We start from the raw sequence: 25,440 nt of genomic DNA on the forward strand, positions 1-25,440 counted from the left end.
GATATGTGGGTGCTCGGGGCAATAATTGTCTCGATTCAGCTACTGAGAATTGCTTCTGAGAACGCTACAGGCAAGTTGTAATCACATGGCTGTTTTCAGTTCCATAAAAGGGCTTCGTAAAAACCTGTTGGAGGGTCAGACATCGAGTGGTCTATTTTGTTTAAAGGCTGGAGAATTGAATACCACACTGAGTTTTGAGCCTCACAGTCCAGGACGGCAATCACAAGCGTTGCACTATCGGAGAGTCAAAACTGAGGGACTGCTGCACTGTTAGAGAGTCAAAACTGAGGGAGTGCTGCACTGTCAGAGAGTCAAAAATGAGGGAGTGCTGCACTGTCGGAGGGCCAGTACTGAGGGAGTCCTGCACTGTCAGAGGGTCAGTACTGAGGGAGTGCTGCATTATTAGAGTCAAAACTGAGGGAGCACTGCACTGTCAGAGAGTCAAAACCGAGGGTGTGCTGCACTGTCGGAGGGTCAGTACTGAGGGAATGCTGCACTGTCAGAGGGTCAGTACTGAGGGAGTGCTGCACTGTCAGAGGGTCAGTACTGAGGGAGTGCTGCACTGTCAGAGAGTAAAAACTGAGGGAGTGCTGCACTGTCGGAGGGTCAGTACTGAGGGAGTGCTGCACTGTCAGAGAGTCAGTACTGAGGGAGTGCTGCACTGTCGGAGGGTCAGTACTGAGGGAGTGCTGCACTGTCAGAGGGTCAGTACTGAGGGAGTGCTGCACTGTCAGAGAGTAAAAACTGAGGGAGTGCTGCACTGTCGGAGGGTCAGTACTGAGGGAATACTGCACTGCCAGAGAGTAAAAACTGAGGGAGTGCTGCACTGTCAGAGGGTCAGTACTGAGGGTGTGCTGCACTGTCGGAGGTTATGTGCTGAAGGAGTACTGCACTATGAGATGGTCAGTGTTATATTACTTGTCACTGATTGCAGATGGCCTTGAGGAATACTTAAGTCTTCAAAGTAATTTAAATGAATTTATTAAATGAAATGATAAATGAAAATCGCTTATTGTCACGAGGAGGCTTCAATGAAGTTACTGTGAAAAGCCCCTAGTCGCCACACTCTGGCACCTGTCCAGGGAGGCTGGTACGGGAATCGAACCGTGCTGCTGGCCTGCTTGGTCTGCTTTAAAAGCCAGCGATTTAGCTGAGTGAGCTAAACCAGCAATAAAACGATAAAACTAATAAATGAGTTCGACACTACTGAACTAACTTTAGAAATAAAGAAATGAGAAATTACTTTACAAACTGTATCTCAACTACACTTGGTGGCTAGGCTGAGACCTGACTCTGCCACACGACTGCTATCTGTTTGGAAAGAGACCAAGAGGCTCTAGGAGCTCAATGATATAGTGTGGTTTAGTGGTACCCTCTCGTGTTAGTGTCACAGCTAAGTGTTGTGATTGACGCTTTAGTTACATGTCTGTCTACATATCTTTACATCCCCCTTTTTTTACATTTCTTGCTTGGTAACAAGGAAAAAAGGATAATAATATGAACGGTAAGAACATGATATGTATGAATTATATGCACAGAAAATATATACAGAGCAATTTTCTGAAACAAAATGTTCATAAGTTCAGTCTGTCAGGTTTCCTTCCTTTTGTTGAGGACCTTCTCAGGATATGAGGTGGGGAAGTCGATGTTTTCATAGTTCTCTGTGTGTCATGACTGGTAGAGTTGTTATTGTGTCTCGAAATATCTGTTCACGAAACGCAACTTGAGGAAAAATCGGTTGTGGACGTGTGATTTTTTTTGAAGTGCCCTTCGATTTCTGCGAATGATGTTGCCATCAGAAGTTTTTAAGATGTAGGGGGGTGCGACTTGTCGAATGATGACAGCTGGAGCTGATCAATCTCCATCAGGTATTTTTATTCTTTTTTTTTATAAATTTAGATTACCCAGTTATTTTTTCCAATTAAGGGGCAATTTAGCGTGGCCAATACACCTACTCTGCACATTTTTGGGTTGTGGGGGCAAAACCCACGCAGACACGGGGAGAATGTGCAAACTCCACACGGACAGTGACCCAGAGCCGGGATCAAACCTGGGACCTCAGCGCCGTGAGGCGGTTGTGCTAACCACTAGGCCACCGTGCTGCCCTGGGTATTTTTATTCTGACGGTATTTTCTGAAGATAGTGCGTCAAGATCAGTTGCATGTCTGTCGTAGTAATATTTCTGATCATTGCGGAGCTGTTGCATCTTCTTTATTGCCTGAAGGTGATCTGTTCATCAGTAGCTGAGCTGGTGGCATGCCAGTCGATAATGGAGTAGAATGATATGAGGGTAGTGCTAAGTGAATGTCGGATGCTGAATCCGAGGCTTTGTTGATTAGCTGTTTGACTATGTGTACCCCTTTTTCAATTTTGCCGTTGGACTGTGGATAGTGCGGACTAGAGGTGATGTGCTTAAAGTTGTAGCCTTTTGCAAACTCAGTCCAGTCTTGACTGTGAAAGCACGGTCCGTTGTCAGTCATAACAGTATTATGTATTAGGTATACCATGACAAGAAAAAGTTTCCTTGCATGCTCTGATCACGGTCTTTGGGGTGAGGTCTAATGGCTTCAATGCCTCAGGGTAGTTTGAGTAATAGTCCGTGAGGAGTACGTAGTCACTACCATGAGAGTGGAATAGGTCAATGCCTACCTTGGACCAAGGAGAGGTTTCCAAGTCATGTGGTTGAAGAGTCTCCTTACACTGCACTGGTGGGAACTTTTGGCAGGTCTCACATTCCAAAACCATGTCCGTGATGTCCCTATTGATGCCAGGCCAGTAGACAGCTTGTCTAGCCCTTTGTTTACATTTTTCTATCCCGAGCTGTCCCTCATGAATTTGACGAAGTACCAAGGGCCTGAGATGCAGTGGGATGACTATTCTATCAAGTCTTAGCAGTATTCCATTAATCATTGTCAAGTGAGCTTGTACATTGTGGAATTGCGGACATTGCCCTTTCGGCCACCCATTGTTGAGGTTGTGAATGACTCGTTGCAGCAAGGGATCTTTGTCCTTTTCTTCTCTGATGAGAATTGTTTTTTTGTCCGTTGCAGGAAGGTTGTCAGTGCACATTTGTACCTGAGACTCGATATGTTGGATTATCTCTAGTGGTTCACTTGGTGAAGTGATTGAACGAGACAATGCTTCTACAATAATTAGGTCTTTGCCAGGCATATATACAAGATTGAAACCATATCTCCAAAGTTTGAGTAGTATTCTTTGTAATCGAGGAGTCATGTCATTGAGATTCTTTTGGATGAAATACACCAGCGGTCTGTGATCTGTTTCAAAGGTGAATGTTGGCAGGCCGTAGACGTAATCATGGAATTTTAAAATACCAGTGAGAAGACCTAAGCATGCCTTTTCAATTTGAGCATACCAAGTCTGTGTAGGTCTCATCGCACGTGATGCAATGCGACTGGAACCCATGATGAGCTGATTTTTTTTCTGTAACAACACTGCTCCAATGCCACCCTGACTGGCATCAGTCGAAATCTTGGTTTCACGATCTGGATCAAAGAACGCGAAGATGGGTGCAGTTGTGAGTTTCGCTTTTAACTCCAACCACTCTCTTTGATGATCCGTCGTCCACTCAAACGAGGTTAATTTTTTGATTACATTTCTTAGAGATGTTGTGTGGTTGGCCAAATTTGAGATAAATTTGCCTAAAAAATTCACCACTCCAAGGAAGCGAAGAACTGCTTTCTTGTCCTCAGGGATCGGGTAGTGTTCCCACATGATGTTTTTGTTTAGATCCTTGGGGTCGATACAAATTCTTAAATCGCCCAAAGGCTTTTTAACGCACACCATGGAACTCACCCAGTCAGTCGGTTCAGTGACTCTGGAGATGATGCCTTTTTTCTGTAGACTTGCTGATTTTAACCATTCCTTCAGTGGAGCAGGAATTCACCTTGCTGGATGAACTACGGGTTTCGCATCACCACACAGCAAAACTTTGCACTCAAATGGAAGCGTGCCCATTCTGCTGAAGACAGCTGGGTATTGATCCAGTATTCCTTCAATTCTCCACTGAAGAGCTTGATGAGACGATGCCAATAACCCGTAACAGCCTCCCTGAACAGGCACCGGAATGTGGCGACTAGGGGCTTTTCACAGTAACTTCTTTGAAGCCTACTTGTGACAATAAGCAATTTTCGTTTTCATTTTCATTTTTAATGTGTAAATCCTTTGAATAAGGTTCAACTGCTTGCAGGCTTGCGCATCTAAGAGCGACGACTTCTCTGATCGGACAATCTCAAATCTGTGGTTCGTCTCTGTGTTTGTTGGACACTACTAAATAGCATGACCCCAATGACAAGATTGCATTGCCATTGTAGTCCTGACGTTTGCAGGTAGATGGAAGGAGCTTGCTTGAGCTTCGAGAAGTCGAGCTTCAAAAGCATGTTAGCGGAGGCACCTGTATCCAATTTAAATTTAATAGGGCATCTATTTACATCTAACACTGTGTTCCATTCATCGTCGGGATCAATGGCATTTATTGATTTCGTAAGCAATGTATTATCTGTGGAGTTTTCAAACTTCTCAATTATTCCAACTTATCCAGGCAATCATCTTCTGGAGCCTTTGCACTATCTTGGTCAGACTCATCTATTTTGACTTGTACACTTCCAAAGTTACTCTGCTTGAAATTCTTTTTGTGAGTTTTAAGTTGGGGTGCAGGTCTGCACAGTGCAACACAGTGATTCAATCGTCCACATTGGAGGCATTGGGCGGGATTCTCCATCCCCCACTGGGTCGGAGAATCGTTGGGGGGGTGGCGTGAATCCCACTCCAATGCTCCGACGGCGACTGCCGAATTATCCGGCGCTGGGAGGGGATCGCCCCCCCCCCCCCCCCGGGCAATTCTCGGGGTCCCGATGGACCGAGCGGCCTGTTTCGGCCAGTCCCGCCTGCGTGAAATGGACATGGTCCATCCCGACATAACCTGGGTTGGAGGGTGGCTTCTGGGGTCCTCGGGGTGGGGGGGGGGGGGGGGGGGGGGGGGGGCGGAGGGATCTGGCTCCGGGAGGGGACCACCGATCTGCGGGTGGGCCTGTGTCGTAGGGGCACTCTTTCCTTCCGCACCGGCTTCAGTAGGGCTCTGCCATGGCCGGCATAGAGAAGAAATCCCCTGCACATGCGCAGCAAACACTGCACTTACGCCAAAACACGCTGGCTGGCCTGCGGCGCCGGTTGGCACGGCGCCAACCCCTCCAGCGCTGGCGTAGCCCCCCGGAAGTGTGGAGGATTCCGCAACTTCCGGGAGGCCTGAATGCCGTAATGGCTCACGCCGCTCTTTGGCACCGGTACCGGCCGCCCCGCCGATTCCGAGAGAATTCCAGCCATTGTTTACCTTTTGCAGTAAAAGAGTTATTTTTCGAGCATCTCTCGCGTTTGTTGCGAAATAGAGTTGAAATTGTTCGAAATAGAGTTGAAATTATTGTCTAAACAACCACCAGTTAACATTAAGATTACTGGTGTCCAGAGGTGATGAGGGGCTTATGTTCTGTCCATCGTGCTGCAAATCAGTAAAGATTTGATCCGAAGGCGATTCTTCTGTTGCCAAATAGCTATCTAATTTTCTCGCTAAACTTGCTAAGTTTTACTCGGTAGATTCAGTAGACACTCTTGTGTCATGTGAGAGTACCTGTAAGAAATGGATAAATGGGTGTGTATATAAATATCTGCAGTGAGAGTACCTTTAAGAAATGGGTGTTTATAAATGGGTGTGTATAGAAATATCTGCAGTGAGAATACCTTTAAGAAATGGATGTTTACTACTGCAGTGATATCAGAGAGTGGGTGGAGCTGGGCTGTCTGTCAACTTTTTACTTTTGTTTTAAGCAGTTTGCTTCAGGGTGTGATTTAGTTTCGTTTTCAGGGTTGGAGCTGAAGCCAGACAGAGCAGGTATACTGTTGATCTCTCGCCCATGAAAAGACTATCTCTTGATCATTTGGTGAAGTCAGAATTCTAAATGTTCTCAGCAGTCAATGTAAACCTAATGTGCTTCTGTGAAAAGGTGTTTCTTTTTCTTCTGGATGTTGTTTAGGAAGTTATTAAGAATTACTTAGTGTTGTATTCTTTGGGGATTGTGTTTGAATTCATGGTTGCTGAGATGTTCACTGTACATTTTAAAAAGGTTAACTTGAGTTCACAGAATAAACATTGTGGGCGCGATTCTCCCATATGGGGAGAAATCGTAAGGCTGGCGTCAAATCCGGGCGGGTTTGACGCCAGCCCCCCCCTTCCCGACCGGGAACCGATTCTGGTCCCCGGTCGGGGCTAGCATGCCGACGCCGTAAACTCCGGCATAGCGGGCTTAACGAATTTCGTTAAGCCCGCTTGCCAGAGTTAGCGCCGGCTGACGCGTCATATGACGTCAGCCGCGCATGCGCGGATTGGAAGACTCCAACCCGCGCATACGCGGATGACGTCATCGCGCATTTGCGCGAAACCCGCGCATGCGCGGGCCGGGATGCCCCTCAGCTGCCCCGCGAATGGATACTGCGGGGCGGCGGAAGGACAAAGAGTGCGCGGGCATCGGGCCCGCTGCCCACAATCGGTGCCCACCGATCGCGGGCCCATGGCACCCTTGGCACGGCCGTGGTACTGCCGTGCCAATCGGTGCCATGGTTTTAAAAATCGACAGTTTACGGCCGTTTTTACGAACGGCCAGACCAGGTGTGTTTGCCGTTCGTAAAAACAGCCGTAAAGGGCTGGGAACTCGGCCCATCCATCAGCTGAGAATTGCTGCCGGCCGTAAAAAAACGGCGGCAGCGATTCGTATCGGGAGTCGGGCGTGGGGGGGGGAGAATAGCGGGAGGGCGTCGGAACAGCGTGGCCGTAAAATTTTACGAGCCACACTATTCTCCGCACCGTCGGGAGTGCGGAGAATCGCGCCCTGTGTTTTAGTTTCGTTTTCAGAGCTGGATAGCTGCAGTCACAGCCAGAAGGGGTATTAGTCTCTCTCTCTGTGTAATCTAAAAACTGTAAATTGATCCTTTGGTGATTTAAAACTAACAACTGTTCTCAGTAGTGACTTTAACCTGATGTGCTTCTGTTTAAAGTTTTTTTTTACGTCTTATAGATGTTAAAAGGAAAGCTTAAAGGATTACTTAGTGTTGTATTCTTTGGGGGTTGCATTTGAATTAATGGTTACTAAGATGTTCACTGCATCTTTTAAAAAGGTTAACTTCAGTTCATAGAATAAACATTGTTTTGCTTTAAAAATACTTTTCCATTTCTGCTGCACCACACCTGTAGAGTGGGCCATGTGCTCCCCATACCACAATCTATTAAAGGTTGTGGGTCAGGTGAACTCCATGATACAATTTGGGGTTACCCATAGAATTTACAGTGTAGAAGAAGGCCATTTGGCCCATTGAGTCTTCATCGGCTCTTTGGAAAGCGCACCCTACCCAAGCCCACTCCTCCACCCTATCCCCACAACTCAGTAACCCCACCCAACACTAAGGGCAATTTTGGACACTACGGGCAATTTAGAATGGCCAATCCACCTAACCTGCACATCTTTGGACTGTGGGAGGAAACCGGAGCACCCAGAGGAAACCCACGCAGACACGGGGAGAACGTGCAGACTCCGCACAGACAGTGACCAGGCTGGGAATCAAACCTGGGACCCTGGAGCTGTGAAGCAATTGTGCTAACCACTGTGCGACAGTGCTGCCCGGCATTTGCTACACCCTGGCCCATAACACTTGCTACCAAGTTATATTACTTGGTTTAAGTAATATATGTCGTTACTGATTGCAGATGGCTTGAAGAATACTTGAGTCTTCAAAGTAAATTAATTGAATTTATTAAGTAACAATAAAACTAATAAATGAGTTCGACACTACTGGACTAACTCTAGAAATAAAGAAATGAGAAATAACTGTACAAACTGTATCTGAACTACACTTGGTGGCTAGGCTGACCTGACTCTGCGAGACTACTGCTATCTAACTACTCCTGCGTGAAAAGAGACCAACAGCCTCCAAGAGCTCGGTTATATAGTGTGGTTTAGTGGTGCCCTCTAGTGTTAGTGTCACAGCTATGTGGTGTGATTAATCCTTTAGTTACATGTCTGTCTATGTATCATTACCGTCAGTAATGAGGGAGTGCTGCACTGTCAGAGGGTCAGGACTGATGGAGATCTGCACTTTCAGAGGGTCAGTACTGAGGGAGTGCTGCACTGTCAGAGGGTCAGTACTGAGGGAGTGCTGCACTGTCAGAGGGTCAGTACTGAGGGAGTGCTGCACTGTCAGAGGGTCAGTACTGAGGGAGTGCTGCACTGTCAGAGGGTCAGTACTGAGGGACTGCTGCACTGTCAGAGTGTCAGTACTGATGGAGATCTGCACTTTCAGTGGGTCAGTACTGAGGGCGTGCTGCACTGTCAGAGGGTCAGTACTGAGGGAGTGCTGCACTGTCAGAGGATCAGTACTAAGGGAGTGCTGCACTGTCAGAGGGTCAGTACTGAGGGAGTGCTGCACTGTCAGCGGGTCAGTACTGAGGGAGCGCTGTACTGCCAGAGGGTCAGTACTGAGGGAGTGCTGCACTGTCAGAGGGTCAATACTGAGGGAGTGCTGCACTGTCAGAGGGTCAGTACTGAGGGAGTGCTGCACTGTCAGAGGGTCAGTACTAAGGGAGTGCTGCACTGTCAGAGGGTCAGTACTGAGGGAGTGCTGCACTGTCAGAGGGTCAGTACTGAGGGAGTGCTGCACTGTCAGAGGGTCAGTACTGAGGGAGTGCTGCACTGTCAGAGTGTCGGTACTGATGGAGATCTGGGGCGCGATTCTCTGCTCCCACGCCGTGTGGGAGAATTGCAGGAGGGCCGTTCTGGCACCCCCCGCGATTCTCCCACCCCCCCAAAATGGCGTGTCGTGTTTTGCGACACGCCGCTCGGAGATTCGCAGGCCGCCGTTTTTCACGGCAACCCGCGATTCTCTGACCCGGACTGGCCAAGCGGCCGGCCGTTCCCGACCGGTTCACGCTGGCGGCAACCACAACTGGTCGCTGCCGGCGTGAACATGGCGCCAGCAGCTGTTTTGTGGCTTGTGGGGGGCGGAGAGGGGAGTGAGCACCACGACCGTGCTCGGTAGGGGACAGGCCCGCGATCGGTGCCCATCGGGTCAGTATGGAGGCGTCTCAATGGGACGAACTCTTCCCCCTCCGCCGCCCCGCACGATCAAGCTGCCACGTCTTGCGGGGCAGCGGAGGGGAAGACGGCAACCGCGCATGCGCGGGTTTGAACCGTCAACCGTCGTGACGTCAGCCACGCATGCGCAGCTGACATCATTAGGCGCGTAGGCTGCATCATTCTCGGCGCGCCGGGCCTTGATGCCAGCGAAAGGGCCCGGCGGCCGAGATTCACAGCATGGCCCTCCTAGCCCCCCGGTGGGGGGGGGGGGGGGGGAGACTAGGGGCCAGGAGCGGCCTCCAACGCCATCGTGAACCTCTCCGGGTTTCACAGCTGCACTGTCAGAGGGCCAGTACTGAGGGAGTGCTGCACTGTCAGAGGGTCAGTACTGTGGGAGTGCTGCACTGTCAGAGGGCCAGTACTGAGGGAGTGCTGCACTGTCAGAGGGTCAGTACTGAGGGAGCGCTGTACTGTTAGAGGATCAGTCCTAAGGGATCGCTGCACTGTCAGAGGGTCAGTACTGAGGGAGATCTGCACTTTCAGAGGGACAGTATTGAGGGAATGGAGGAGTCAGAGGTTCAGTACTGAGGGAGTGCTGCACATTTGGAGGGTCATTAGTGGGGTAGTGTTGCACTGTCGGAGGGTCAGTACTGAGGGAGTGCAGCAGTGTCAGAGGGTCAGTACTGAGGGAGTGCTGCACCCTCGGATAGTCAATACGGAGGGAACACTGTACTGCCGGAGGGTACGTACCGAGTAAGTGCTGCACTGTCAGAGGGAAAGTACTGAAAGAGTGCCGCACTATCGAAGGGTCAGTACTGAGGGAGTGCTGCACAGTTGGAGGGTCAGTATGGAGGGAACACTGCAATGTCTAAGTATCAATGCTGAGGAAGTGCTACACTGTCACAGGGTTAGTGCTGAGGGGGTGCGGCACTGTCAGAGTATCAGTACTGATGAGATGCTGCATTGACCCTCCGACAGCCCATCACTCTCTCAGTACTGATCATCGAACAGTGAAGCACTCCCTCAGTACTCACCCTTCGACAATGCAGCGCTTCCGCAGTACTGACCATCTGACAGTGGAACGCTCACTCAGTTCGGACCCTCCAATAGTGGAGCACTCCCTCAGTACTGACCCTCCGAAATTGCGGCACACCCTCAGTTCTGAACCTCTGACAATGCAGCACCCGCTCAGTACTGACCCTCTGATGGACAGCTGCACTGTTGGATGGTCAGTACTGATGCAGAACTGTACTGTCACAGGACAAGTACTGTGGGAGTGCTGCACAGTCACTGGATCAGTTGCAGAGGGAGCGTTGCACTGTTAGATGGTCAGTCCTGAGGGAGTGCTGTTTTGTTGCTGGGCCAGCACTGATGGAGCGCTGCATTGTCAGAGAGTCAGTACTGAGGGCATGCTGCATTGTCAGAGAGTCAGTACTGAGGGCATGCTGCATTGTCAGAGGTTCAGTACTGAATAAGTACTGCACAGTCCGACGGTCAATACTGGAGAGAGTGCTGCTATGTCGGAGGGTCAGTACTGAGGGAGAACTGCACTGTTGAGTATCTGTACTGGGGGGGAGAGGAATAGATGGATTTGCTGATTATGCTGACATGAAAAATGTATTAGGACACTTTTGTGTTTTTTCGACACCAGCAGGGAGTAGATGGGCCTAATGGCCTGTTCAATTGTATGTAGCTCCTAGTGAGCCTGAAGTTAATTGGCCCTTTCTCTTTCAGATGTACAGAGTGAGTGCGCTGGGAACCAGGTGACAATGACATTCCAGAAATGTGTCACACAAAACATGCGTCCTGCATTGTTATCTGACAATTTGGAAGTGATTTGCAACATCACGAAATGTATTGATGAATCGTACAGCAGGGGACATAACAAATCTGGTTGTTACAGAGTTATAATCAGAAAGTTTTCAGATAAACATTCCAGAATGTATTACTTGGAATATGGAAAACCCGGTCAGAGAATACAAAAAGAATTACGCCTTAAAGGTGAGATTTGCAAGTTGTAAACTTTATTGATGGCCAGTTTTGTCAAAAATGTCGAATGCTTGGGAGATGTGCTGGAACGTTCCCAAGGATGAGGGGACTTCAGTTAATGTGGAGGGAATGGGAGACTGGGATTGTTCCGGAGAAGCTCCTCGAGATACTTTACAATGTTAATGATGCTCTATGGATAATTTTGCTACTTGTTTAAGAAACATCTGGTTGAACACCATGTGCACAAGTTCATTCATGATCCTTAACAGGAGTGAGTTTTGTAATGGTATGTACATTGACTGGGATGTAAAGTGTTAACAAGTTAATGATAATGCTTCTTACCACTAGAGGGAACCCCAGAACAGTCATATATATATTATGTGACTTCAGGGATTTTGCGAGTCACAAGTTAGGAGGCAACTGAAAGAGTTCCAGGAATGGGAGCAGTTGACTCGAGAGGTTCTGTTAATTGGAGATAGCATAGTTTAATAGAGAAACCTTCAACTTTAGGAATGTGAACAAATGTTCGTTCGTAGTGTAATACATTTATAGATGTGTTTGTTAACAAAGTTTCATGTTCTTTATTCAACACTACACATCCAAGCCAACAAGGTAAAGCAAAATAGAGAACACATCAAGTTTTAAAGTGTTGGATTATCACGTCAGTGTCCACGGTGTCTGTGCGATCTGCTGACTGGGTGAATTTACCTTTCAGATTGCCCAACTCCCGAAGGAACAACACAAGGGAAAGAAGGGGACAAGAAGGGAATTTCTAGCACAGGTAAACAACATCTCCAAACGTCAGGACTAAGTGTTTGAGATGTGGCGCTGTCCCAGGACTGGCTGGTCATCCAGAGACCCAGTTAAGGCACTGGGGACGTGGGCACTAACAAACCAATAAAATCTGGAATGTAAAGCTAGGCCGGAACTCTCCGGTTGTTGGGATTCACTTTTCACTTTATATATAGATTAACAGATACCCAAGTGTGATCGGACTGGAATCTAATCGAGGTGTTCTGGGTTGTTTATATACAGAATAACAGACACTCGCGAGTGAGTTACAGACTGGAATCTAATCGAGGGTTGTGGTAGTATGACTAGAGGTAATACGGTACCTAACAATGCCGAGAAACCATTGGTGGATAAGGCTCGCTGCTTATTGGTCCATTGGCATGAAATACTTGTCATCTATTGGTTAAGGCTGTAAGGTAGCTCCGCCCAGTAAAGTCGGGGTATAACAGCCCGTGTATCCCCAGCAGCTTCCTTTCTGTACCTGAGCTGCTGGGGAAACTTCTAGCCTATTAAAGCCTTCAGTTCGGACTACAACCTCGTTTCTGTGGTCATTGATAGTGTATCAATTTAATGTGCTAGATTTTAAAGGATGGAGCTCCGCATCAAGCCGGAGAGTCTGCAACTCAGCCCCCCACGCGGCAAACACAGCGGCAACCTTTAAGCACTGGCTAGCGTGTTTCAACGGCTACCTCGGAATGGCAGAAACCGCACCCACGAGGGAACAGAAACTGCAGATCCTGCACTGAAGGGTGAACCCAGAATATACATGCTCATCGAGGACACGGACGGCTTCGATTCAGCAATGGAGCTAAAAGGACATTATATTCACCCCGTGAACCAAGTCTACGCCAGGCATCTACTGGCAACGAGGCGACAGAGCCCTGGTGAGTCACTAGATGAGTTCCATCATACGCTCCTTGTGTTAGGGAGAAACTGCAGCTGCCCACAAGTTTTGGCAAATGACCATACAGAACTGTTGATTCGGGATGCTTTCGTTGCGGGTATGCAGTCCTCACAAATCTGCCAGCGGCTGCTTGAAAAAGAAACCATGAGCTTCAAGGAGGGACGGGCCCTCGCCAACTCGCTGGACGTGGCCTCTCGAAACGCCCGTGCCTATGCCCCAGACCGCGCGTCGGCGCCCTGGGCAGCGTGGAATCCCCCTGCAATGGACTCTGAGTCACCCCACGTTTCTCCACAAGCTTGCACTGCAAGACGGCCCGGCAAACCCGAAGGGCCCCGTTGTTATTTCTGCGCGATGATTAGATCTTCTCTAATGGAAATGCTTGTTGCCTGGCACTTGTGTGACGTTAATGTTATGATGTGTCATATTTGTGGACAAAGGTTTTTGGACAGTATATGCTTCACATGAACCATACACCAACCTCTCTCTGTCTTTCTCCCTCGTTCCAAACTTTTCACAGAGAATTTCAGTCAGCATTTTGGACTGATTGCAGCGATAGTGCTGATCGTGATTGCAACAGTGATCGTGTTGGGTGAGTGTCAGACTTCATAGAAATTGCAGAATTTTCCATTCAGCCCATCGCCTCTGGAGTAAATCACCCCATTCTCCACCCCCACTCTTTCCCTGTAGCCACTAATGATTTCGCTCCAGATTCTGATCCAATCCCCTTTTGAAACCCTTGACTGAATCTGTCTCCCCCTCCTCCCACAATCCCGGGCAGTGTATTCCCGATCCTAACCGCTTGCTGTGTGAGGAAAATTCTTATGGTGTTGCCCTCGCTTCTTTCACCAAAAGAGGGAGATGATAGCATGGTGGCATTGTCAGTAATGTAGAGATCTCAGGGTAACACTTGCTCCATCATTGGTGGCTGTAACTTTAGCGGTAAGGGGTGGGGTGGGGGTGTGCAGGTGCCTAAGCTCTGGAATTCCCTCTTCCCTAAACCACTCGGCCTCTCCCTCTCCTCCTTCATGAAGTTCCTGAAAACGAACCTGTGGGGCAGCATGGTGGCACGGCGGTTAGCACCACTGCCTCACAGCGCCAGGGAACCGGATTCGATTCCACTCTCGGGTGACTGTGTGGAAATTGAATGTTCTCCCCGTGTCTGTGTGGGTTTCCTCCGAGTGCTCTGGTTTTCTCACACAGTCCAAAGATGTGCAGGTTAGGTGGATTTGTCAAGCTTAATTGCCCTCAGTGTCCAAAGAGTAGAGGAATGAGATAGAGAATCTGGTGAACTGGTGCGACGACAATAATCTCTCCCTCAATGTCAACAAAACTAAGGAGATTGGCATCGACCTCAGGAAACGTAGTGGAGAACATGTCCCTTTCTACATCAATGGGAGCAAAGTAGAAAGGGACGAGAGCTAAAAGTTTTTAGGTGTACAGTCACCAACAGCCTGTCTTAGTCCCCCCCCCCCCCCCCCCCCCCACCCCCATGCCGACACTAGAGTTAAGAAAGCCCACCAACAACTCTACTTTCTCAGAAGACTGAGGAAATTTGGCATGTCAGCTATGACCTTCATCAACTTCTACAGATGCACCATTGAAAGCATTCTTTCTGGTTGTATCACAGCTTGGTATGGTTCCTGCTCTACCCAAGACCACAGGAAACTACAAAAGGCTGTGAATGTAGCCCAGTACATCACGCACACCAGCCTCCCATCCATTGACTCTATCTATAATGCCCGCTGCCTCAGAAAGGCAGCCAGCATAATTAAGGACCCCACGCACCCCAGGCATACTCTCTTCCACCTTCTTCCGTCCGGAAAGAGGTACCAAAGTTTGAGGTCACATACAAACCGACTCAAGGACAGCTTCTTCACTGCTGCCATCAGACTTTTGAATGGACCTACCTCGTATTCAGTTGATCTTTTCTCTACACCTTGCTGTAACTGTCACATTATATTCCGAAGTCTCTCCTTCCTTCCCTATGAACGGTATGTTTGTACAGCATGCAAGAAACAATACTTTTCACTGAAAACTAATACGTGTGACAATAATAAGTCAAATCAAATCAAATCAACAATGTTAGTTGGTATTATGGGGATAGGGCAGGGGAGTGAGCCTAGGTAGGTTGCCTGTTCGGAGGGTCGGTGCAGATTTGATGGGCTGAATGGCCTCCTTCTGAACTCTAGAGATTCTATGGATTCTTCTGAATATCTCATAATGTGGCTTATTGACAAATTGTGTTTTATTATGCTCTTGTGACGTGTCGTGAGATGTTCTTCTTTGACCTTGTCTTCCCTTTGCCTCTTTTAAGTTGGCTGATGAGGCAACACGCCCAGTGCCCGAAGAAAAGTTGCTGTACAGCCAGTGACACAACGTGGTGGAACTTTCTGCCTTTGTTGCAATATCTCCTTTCACAATTCCTGGCCGGGATTCTCCAACGCTCCGCCGGGTCGGAGAATCCCTGGGAGAAGGTGCGAATTCCTCCCCGCCGCCCCGAAACCGTCTTCCCTATTCTCTGAGTGGCGAAAAAGGCTGCCGACGGGAATTACTCCGCGCACCTCGCAGAATCGTGAGGATCGGCGTGGCATGCTGGTCCCTGGGCCTGCTGCAAATCTCCGGCCCGGATGGGCGTGACCACAGGTCATGCCAGTATCAATCAAAGTAGATTTTTAACAGCGTCAACCAGCCGTGCTGGCTGACATGGTGAACGAGGTGGTAGGGGAGAAGGGGGCAAACAAAGAGATGGCACGGCCGTGGTGGGGGGGGGGGGGGTGGTGTTGCGGTTGTCGGTGGCGGATTTAGCCCAGGGCCGGGGGAGCATGGCGTTGTTGGGGCCAGTGCCAGGGTGGGGGGTGGGGGGGGGGGGGGCGTGCCAGGCTGGGTATTGGGGAGTGCCAGGGTTGGGGGGGGAAGAGGGCCGGGGTTTGGGGGTGTGGTGTTTGCCTGGCTAGGTGCCAGCTGGCAACAGTGGCGACCATGCAGCCCATGGCATCTGGCTGCGGAGGCGGGTATGTAGAATTATGATATGTCGACCACCCCCACCCCCTGCAGATCGTTATGTTTGGCCATCACCCAGCGATGTTGGTCGCCGTTGTGTTAATCACCCTGGGGTAACACGGACTGCAATTGGAAGCAGTTGTACTTGAAAGTAGATTTATTGAACTTGTTCAACAGTGCATACAGTTCACTGTGGGTTTGACACTCTTCTAATCTAAACTAGTCTATAACTAACTAGACCAGACTAGCTCTGAGTCATGTGTAGAAGGTGCTAGCTGATATATACACCCTGACTGTCACTACAGTTGTCACCAGTGGAAAGAGGCAGAGTGTTGATGCGTCGTGTGCTTTATAGTGGGAGACCACCTTCTAATGTTCTGCCTGGTGATTGGTTGTGTTCTGTCCTGTGTGTTTATTGGTTGTACTGGGTGTCTGTCACTGCCTGTCTGTATCGCATTATGTGCATGAGTGCATATCATGACATCTCCCCTTTTTAAAAAAAAATGTTGGTTGCTTGGAGCATATGCAACTGTATTTACATGTGGAACTATTTACATTAAATGGTGTGTGGATGAATATATACATAAGAACAAAATTTACGAGATAAATGTCTCTAAGTCCAATCTTTGGGGCTTGCGTCTAATCCTTGTTGACCGCCTGAGAGGTGGAGATGGGGACGACAGTGTCTTGACAGGCGGGATTGCTGCCAGATTGGTGGCCTCGTGGTGCAAGGTGTCCGGAGGAGGCAGAACAACAGACGGAAAAGTAGGATGTGGTGGTGGGCAGGCAACTTTGCGCAGTGCCCTTCTGTTGCGCCTGACAATGGAACCATCAGCCATTTGAACTACAAACGATCTGGGAGCAGCCTGTCAAATCACAACAGCTGGAGCTGACTAGCCTCCATCAGGTAGCTGGATCCGAACAGCACCTTCCGTAGATAGCACAGGCAAATCGGTAGCATGAGTATCGTACGTCAGCTTTTGCCGGTTCCTGAACTGCTGCACCTTTTGCAGCACTGGGATGTGATCCAGGCCTGGTAAGTGTATGGCTGGAACAGTCGTCCGCAGGTCTCTATTCATGAGGAGTTGAGCCGGAGACATACCAGTGGACAGAGGGGTTGCCCTGTATGCCAGCAGCACAAGGTTGAAGTCAGAAGCAGAGTCCGCAGCCTTGCAGAGCAGTTGCTTCACTATTTGGACCCCTTTCTCAACCTTCCCGTTGGACTGCGGGTAGTGTGGGCTTGAGGTAATGTGGTTGAATTGGTACGACTTGGTGAAATTGGACAAATCTTGGCTGTGGAAGCAGGGACCATTGTCACTCATGACAGTGAGTGGAATACCATGCCTGGCAAATGTCTCCTTGCAGGCCTTGATGACTGTCCTTGATGTGAGGTCTGAAAGCTTCACAACTGCCGGGTAATTTGAGAAGTAAGCTATGATGAGCACATAGTCATGCCCATTGGCGTGAAAAAGGTCAATTCCCACCTTGGAGAGGTCACAATCTCATGTTGCTGGAGTGTTTCTTTTGTTTGAGCAGGCTGGAAACGCTGGCAGGCCGCACAATTGAGGACCATGTTGGATATCTCCTGGCTGATTCCAGGCCAATAGACAGCCTGCCGGGCCCTGCGCCGATACTTTTCAACACCTAGGTGTCCCTTGTGGATTTGTTTGAGTACTAAGCTCTGCAGACTGTAAGGAATAACGATACGATCCAGCTTGAGGAGGATCCCCTCGACGGCTGTCAGGTCGTCCTTCACATTGAAGAACTGAGGGCATTGCCCTTTTTGCCAGCCATTTGCAAGGTGGTGCATTAGGTGGTGCATTAGACGCTGCAGAAGAGGGTCTTTGGCAGTCTCTTCACGAATGCTGATCACTCTTTCACCTGAGGCCAGGTGGTTGCTGGCACACAGCTGCACCTGTGCCTCAATCTGGCGGATGAACTCAACCTGTTCACAGAGCGAGGTGATGGAGCAGGACAGGGCATCTGCAATTATCAGCTTGGTATGTATACTAACTCAAAATCGTACCTTCGCAGTCGAGGGGAATGTGCTGAAGCCTGGGCGTCATGACATTCAAGTCCTTATGAATGATATGGACCAGGGGTCAGTCTCCACTGTGAATGTTGGTAGACCGTAGATGTAGATGCAGTTGTACTTGAAAGTAGACTCCAAACTGTGATGTTAGTTCAATACGCTTTATTGAATTTGTTAAGCAGTGCACACAGTTCGCTGTGGGTTTGACACTCTACTAATCTATAGTTGTTATAACTAACTAGACCAGACTAGCTCTGCGCCACGTGTAGAAGGTGCTAACTGATATATACACCCTGACTGTCACTGCAGTTGTCGCCAGTGGAAAGAGGCAGAGTGTTGATGCCTCGTGTGTTTTATACTGGGAGACTACCTTCTAATGTTCTGCCTGGTGAATGGTTGTGTTCTGTCCTGTGTGTTGATTGGTTGTACTGGGTGTCTGTCACTACCTGTCTGTATCTCATTATGTGCATGAGTGCATATCATGACAGCCGTGGAGGGGGCCGCTGCCTGCATGTGTCCCTATGGGACCTGGAGCAGGAATGTGCCAGGGAGGCGGCAGAGGCTACCACAGAGGAGCGTGCCGCAGAGGAGCAGGTGGCAGCCGCCCAGGCTGGAGGGCCTCCCAACAGGATGAGGAGGAGGAGCTGCTGGTGATGCCAAGGCGACGGAGGCGCCTCATGAGGCTCCGTGTGTAACGGCCAAAAACGTCGTACCAGGACCTCACGGACCAGGCACCTCTGGTGGACACCTTTTCCCTGTGGACGTCAAGGTGACAGTGGCCCTGAAATTTAATGCCACGGGGTCGTTCCGGTTGCCGAGTGGGGACCGGTTTGGCATTTCCCAGGCGTCGGTTACCCGAGCAGTGTGCATGATTCATTCATTCTGGCCCAATTGCTCATCCCTGCCATGTTCGAGGGACACCACCCACCCCGTCCCGGCTGCAGGGCTGGTTGCTGGGCGACAAGGTTTACCCATTGCGGACGTGGCTGATGACGCCTATACGGAGGCCACGGACTGAAGCGGAGACCCACTACAACGATACACATGCAGCAACCAGGGGTATGGTCGAGAGGTGCATCGGGCTGCTGAAGATGGGCTTCAGGTGCCTGGTGCGCTCTGGAGGGCCCTTTACTACCCGTCGGATAATGTCGGCCGCATCATTGTGGTCTGCTGCGTCCTACACAATATAGCCCAGCAGAGGGGCGATGTGCTGGGGGCAGAGCGGGGGCGGGGGGAGGCACGACGAAGGACATGCTTCCCCAGGTGAGGAGGATGTGGAGTGGGGGGCAGAAGGGCTGCACAGGGACGGGAGGCTGCCCACCGATACCGGCTGGGCGAGTGGGCACGGGAGGAATTGATAGCCGCACAGTTCACAGACTTGGGGGGAATTGGCTGAGCATGGGCACGGACAGCACAGTACGGTACTACCCCACCACCCTCACCCCGCCCACCACCAACCACCCTCACCCCGCCCACCACCAACTACCCTCACCCCGCCCACCACCAACTACCCTCACCCCACCCACCACCAACCACCCTCACCCCGCCCACCACCCACCACCCACATGCACACCACCGCTCCATTACACATCCACCTGCGGCACAATGGGCAGGGCTCACACGGTTGTCAGTGATGAGGATAGATTGGAGAGGCTGGGACTGTTCTCTTCGGAGAGAAGAAGGCTAAGAGGAGATTCGATAGAGATGCTCAAAATCATGCGGGGGCTGGACAGAGTAGACAGGGGCAAACTGTTCCTGCTCAGAAATGTATCAAGAACGAGAGGGGCACAGATTTAAAATGATTTGCAAAAGAAGCTGATGTGAAGAGAGAAAACCCTTTTCACACAAAGCGAGTGGTTTGGGGTCTGGAATACACGGCCTGGAAGTCTGGTGGAGGCAGGTCTATTGCATGGCATGGAGGATGATGACAACCCGCTCTGCGATGAGCTCCGGGCTCAACCTCGTTAGACAATGTCTGACGCATGTCCACAGTAACACCTTCACCTGGAAGGACCCTGCAAGTGGCCTCGACACTGCAGCACACGGACCCATAGTTCTCCATGGCGTCCAGAAGAGCTTCAATGAACCACGCCTGGAACCTCGGCGCTGCGCGGCGGGAGGCCATCTTCCTGTCTTCGCTGTCTCTCCGCTGATGGCGTCTTTTCAAGAGCCACACCGCACGCGTCTGTGACGCCATTCCAGGTCGCGCCTTCACGCTTCACGTCAGGCCGCTGCTAGTCCCTTCCGGGGCGGAGAATATTGCAACTTTTGGTCGACCAGACGGTGGAGTGGTTCACGCCGATGTTGACACCAGCGTCGGGCCATTTCCGTGAATATCGAAGAATCACGGCCCCTATGTTTAAGAAAATAAGAAAATAGTTTGTATTTCTGTTTTTGTAGCATCATAATGCCAAATCATGGAGTCACAGCATTGTTAATGGGGCAGAAGGAGGCCATTTGGTTCATCATGTCTGCGGCAGCTCTGCAAATGGGAATCCTGACTTTGTGATGTTCCCCTCCCTTTTTCCCAGACCCCTGTACATTGTTTCTATTCAAATAATCATCTAACACTCTCTCAAGTGCCTCAATTGAAGCTGCCTCCACCAGACTTCCAGGCCGTGTGTTCCAGACCCCAAACCACTCGCTTTGTGTGAAAAGGTTTTTCTTTCTTCACATCAGCTTCTTTTGCAAATCATTTTAAATCTGTGCCCCTCTCGTTCTTGATATATTTCTGAGCAGGAACAGTTTGCCCCTGTCTACTCTGTCCAGCCCCCTCATGATTTTGAGCATCTCTATCGAATCTCCTCTTAGCCTTCTTCTCTACAAAGAGAACAGTCCCAGCCTCTCCAATCTATCCTCATCACTGAATTTCCTCATCGCTGGAACTGTTCTTGTGAACCTCTTCTAAATTCTCTGCAATGTGTTCATATCCTTCCTATAGTGTGGAGCCCAGAACTGTATAATATTCCAGCTGAGGTCTAACCAGTGCCTTGTAAAGTTCAGTATAACCTCCCTGACCTTGTGCTCTGTGTCCCAGTTAATGAAGCCCAGAATACTCTCTGCTTTATTACCTGCTCTCTCCACCTGTCCTGCCACCTTCAATGATTTCTGCACAGATACACCCAGGTACCTCTGCTCCTGCTCCCCGTTGATGTGTTAGGCAGGTTGGTTCGATGCGGATAGCACTCAATGCAGGGAAGCTAGAAACAGACGTCTAACACTGGAGAAGATCTAACACTGTTTTATTCAACCATAGAACTGATATACATAATCAGCTGTGGGCCGACACTATACTGATCTGACTGGTGACCTTGTAGTAGCCTGACCAGACTTACTAGCTACCACATGGTGTTTGCACTTGCTAGCTCGTGGACTCTGACTGTCTCAGTGGCTGGGTCCAGAGACGAGCTTTCGGAGCACGGCTCCTTCTTCAGGTGAATGGTGCATTCACCTGAAGAAGGAGCCGTGCTCCGAAAGCTCGTGTTTGAAACAAACCTGTTGGACTTTAACCTGGTGTTGTAAGACTTCTTACTGTGCTCACCCCAGTCCAACGCCGGCATCTCCACATCATGGGTCCAGAGAGAGCAGGAAACCTAGTGCCCTCTGGCTTTATAGTGGTAGTGTCCTGTCTGGTGATTGGCTGCACTGTGTTGTGTGCTTACTGGTCATCCTGTGTGTCAATCACTGCCTGTCTGCATCTCATTATACACGTGAGTGGCTATTATGACACCCGTTTCAGAATGTTACCCTTTATTTTATATTGTCTCCATGTTCTTCCTACTGTCATGATATGCAAACATGCAACCAATGAACACTCAGAATAGGACACAACCCAGTGGGCAGTCAGGACACTCAGAGGTGGCATCACCACAAGGGGGCATGACATAAACACTATGGGCTGGATTCTCCCCTACCCGGCGTGACGGAGGGTGCCGGCGTAGGGGAGTGGCGCCAACCACTCAGGGGTCGCGCCTCCCCAAAGGTGGGGAATTCTCCCCACCTTTGGGGGCCAGCCCCGCGCCGGAGCAGTTTGCACCAGAAGACTGGCGCAAACACCCGGCGCAGTCGGAAGTGGGGCTGGCCGAAAGGCTTTCGGCGGTCGGCGCATGCGCCGGCAGTGACGTCAGCGGCAGCTGGCCGCTGACGTCACTGCCGGCGCATGCGCGATGCGGGGTTCTCCTCCGCGTCCGCCATGGCGGAGGCCGTGGCGGCGCGGAAGGAGAAAGAGTGCCCCCACGGCACTGCCCCGCGGAGTGAGCGGGGGGCCCCGATCGCGGGCCAGGCCTCCGTGGGGGCACCCCCCCGGGTCCGATCGCCCCCCGCCCCCCCCAGGACCCCGGGGGCCTGCTCGCGCCGCTGAGCCCGCCGTTCCAGAGGTGGTTTAAACCTCGGCGGCGGGAGAAGGCCTCCCAGTGGCGGGACTTCGGCCCATCCGGGCCGGAGATTTGAGGTAAGTTTTAAAAAAATGAAATCCCGCCGGCGCCAGCTGTTTTCACAGGCTGCCGGCGGGATTTGCACAACGCCGGTTTATGACCGGCGGGAGAATTCAAAAACCTGCGGGAGCGGAAATAACGCCGCTTCCCGCCTATTCTCCGACCCTGCGTGGGGTCGGAGAATTTCGCCCTATAAAAGGGATGAGGCACTCACACCCTGCCTCTTTCCACAGACAGACATCTATAGAGTTAGACAGGGTTGATCAGCAGTAGGCAGAACTCACAAGTCGACAACAAAAAGGCATCATCTCCAAGGTCACTGAACTAACTGACTGGGTCAGCTCGATGCTGTGCATAAAGAAGCCTTCGGAAGATCGATGCATCTGCATTGACCCCAAGGATCTAAACAAAAACATTATGCGGGAACATTACCCCATCCCGAAGAGGGAAGAAATCACGAGTGAGATGACACACGCGCGCTTCTTCACAAAATTGGACACATCCCAAGGATTTTGGCAAATCCAACTTGAAGAATCCAGCAGAAGGCTCTGCATCTTCAACACGCCTTTTGGCAGATTCTGCTACAACCGAATGCCATTTGGCATCATCTCGGCATCAGAGATTTTCCATCGCATCATGGAGCAGATGATGGAGGGAATAGAAGGGGTTCGTGTCTACGTTGACAATGTCATAATCTGGTCCACAACCCCAGAGGAACATGTGTCGCGACTCAAGAAAGTATTCCGACGCAGACATGAACATGGCCTCAAGCTAAACAGGTCCAAGTGCTGTTTTGGGACATCCACGCTGAAGTTCCTGGGTGATCAGATTTCGGCACAGTGTGCGCCCGGACACAGACAAAATTAAAGCCATCGAGGCACTGAAAGTCCCCGAGGACAAGAAGGCAGTACTGCGCTTCCTGGGAATGGTCAATTTCCTTGGCACATTCAACCCGAGTTTGGCCACACACACATGGCCCTACGTAACCTGGTAAAAAAAATCAACTGCCTTTGAGTGGAAGGCGGAACACCGAACCGAGTGGCTGGAGCTGAAAGCCAAACTCCCCACTGCACCCGTCCTTGCATTCTTTGACCCAGACCGAGAGACCAAGATATCCACAGATGCGACTCAGGATGGCATTGGGGCAGTGTTGCTTCAAAGAGACGACACGCATCCTGGGTATCATTAGCATATGCGTCACGGGCAATGACACCCACTGAGACCAGGGGCGGGATTCTCCCCTACCCGGCGGGGTGGGGGGGTCCCGGCGTAGCGGAGTGGCGCCAACCACTCTGGCGTCGGGCCTCCCCAAAGGTACGGAATTCTCGCACCTTTGGGGGCCAAGCCCTCACATTGAGGGGCTAGGCCCGCGACGGAGCGGTTGGCACCACGCTGGCTGACGCCAAAACCGGCACCAGCGGCCTTTGACGCCCGCTGCCCGGCACTGGGGCTAGCCGAAGGGCCTTTGCCGGTTCACGCATGTGCCAGTGGTGCTGCCGCTGACGGCACCACCGGCGCATGCGCGCTGGGGGATTCTCTTCCACGTCCACCATGGTGGAGGCCGTGGCGGCAGCAGAAGGGAAAGAGTGCCCCCACGGCACTGGCCTACCCGCCGATCGGTGGGCCCCGATCACGGGCCTGACCACCGTGGGGGCACCCCCCGGGTTCCGATCGCCCCGCGCCCCCCCCCCCCCCCCCCCAGGACCCCGGGGGCCCGCTCCCGTCGCCAATCCCGCCGCCACCAGAGATGGTTCAAACCTCGGTGGCGGGAGAGGCCTCCCAGCGGCGGGACTTCGGCCCATCGCGGGCCGGAGAATCGCCACAGGGGGCTCGCCGCTCGGTGCGGAGCGTTTCCTGCCCCCGCCAATTCCCGGGTGGCAGAGAATTTCTGCCACGGCGGGGGCGGGATTTTCGGCGGCCCCGGGCGATTTCGCCTCAGATATGCGCAGATTGAGAAGGAATGTTTAAGTCTTCTTACCGGCATCCTCAAATTTCATGATTATGTCTACGGCTTGCCAACATTTACTGTTGAGACGGATCATAGGCCTCTGGTCCACATCATCCAAAAGTACCTGAACGACGTGACGCCTCGTTTGCAGAGAATTCTGCTCAAACTCCGGAGGTATGATTTCAATTTGGTGTACACACCTGGCAAGCAGCACATCATCGCCGATGCATTGTCCGGCTCCGTCAACTCACCCAGTGAACCACTGGAGATCATCCAGCACATTGAATTGCAGGTACAACAGTGTGCAAGCACTCTCCCGGCAGTAGATGAGAAGATCGTTCTCATCCGAGAAGAGACGGCCAAAGACTTCCTGTTGCAGCGAGTCATCCACAACCTCAGCAATGGCTGGCAAAAAGGGCAATACCCTCAATTCTACAACGTCAAGGACGGCCTGACGCTGATCGACGGCATCCTGCTCAAGCTGGACAGGATAATCATCCCACTACATCTCCAGAGCATGGTGCTGCGGCAGATTCATGAGGGACACCTGGGCTTGGAAAAGTGCAGACACAGGGCCCGGCAAACTGTCTACTGGCCCGGCATCAACCAGGACATCACGGACATGGTCCTGAACTGCGAAACCTGTCAGAGGTTCCAAACAGCGCAGAGCAAGGAGACGCTCCAACCACATGACCTAGAGACCTCTCCATGGTCCAACATTAGCATTGACCTATTCCACGTGAATGGTCGCGACTATATCTTAATCATCGATTACTTTTCGAACTATCCTGAGGTGCTGAAGCTGCCAGACCTCACCTCACCTCACCGTCATCACAGTGTGTAAAGAGACATTCTCACGGCATGGCATCCCATACACCGCAATGAGCGACAATGGCCCGTGCTTCCACAGTCGAGAATGGTCCACGTTTGCCAAGAGCTATAATTTCAGGCTGTCAGCTCCAGTCCGCACTATCCGCAGTCCAATGGTAAAGTCAAAAAAGGGGTGCACATCGTTAAACAGCTCGTCTGCAAGGCCTCGGACTCCGCTTCCGACATACACCTTGCACTACTTGCGTACCGGGCGACTCCCTTGTCCACTGGCATGTCACCAGCTCAACTGCTGATGAACAGGGACCTGCGGGCGGCACTTCCAGCCATACACCTGCCCAACCTTGATCACCTCCCGGTGCTGCAGAAGATGCAGC

The 25,440-nt window shown here is 51.0% G+C and overlaps 1 protein-coding gene across 1 annotated transcript in view; it reads left to right on the forward strand.

The window, feature by feature from the left end:
- The first annotated feature begins 1,736 nt into the window (after positions 1-1,736).
- Positions 1,737-25,440, forward strand: part of LOC119974254 — a 32,010-nt gene continuing 8,306 nt past the window's right edge. Inside the window, exons 1-4 of the mRNA XM_038813023.1 lie at positions 1,737-1,868; positions 10,872-11,138; positions 11,842-11,907; positions 13,340-13,411. Coding sequence (XP_038668951.1) covers positions 1,835-1,868; positions 10,872-11,138; positions 11,842-11,907; positions 13,340-13,411 — 439 coding nt within the window. The 5' untranslated portion in view covers positions 1,737-1,834. The remainder of the gene's footprint in view (positions 1,869-10,871; positions 11,139-11,841; positions 11,908-13,339; positions 13,412-25,440) is intronic.

This window comes from Scyliorhinus canicula, chromosome 12 (assembly GCF_902713615.1).
Source record: "Scyliorhinus canicula chromosome 12, sScyCan1.1, whole genome shotgun sequence".
NCBI lineage: Eukaryota > Metazoa > Chordata > Chondrichthyes > Carcharhiniformes > Scyliorhinidae > Scyliorhinus > Scyliorhinus canicula.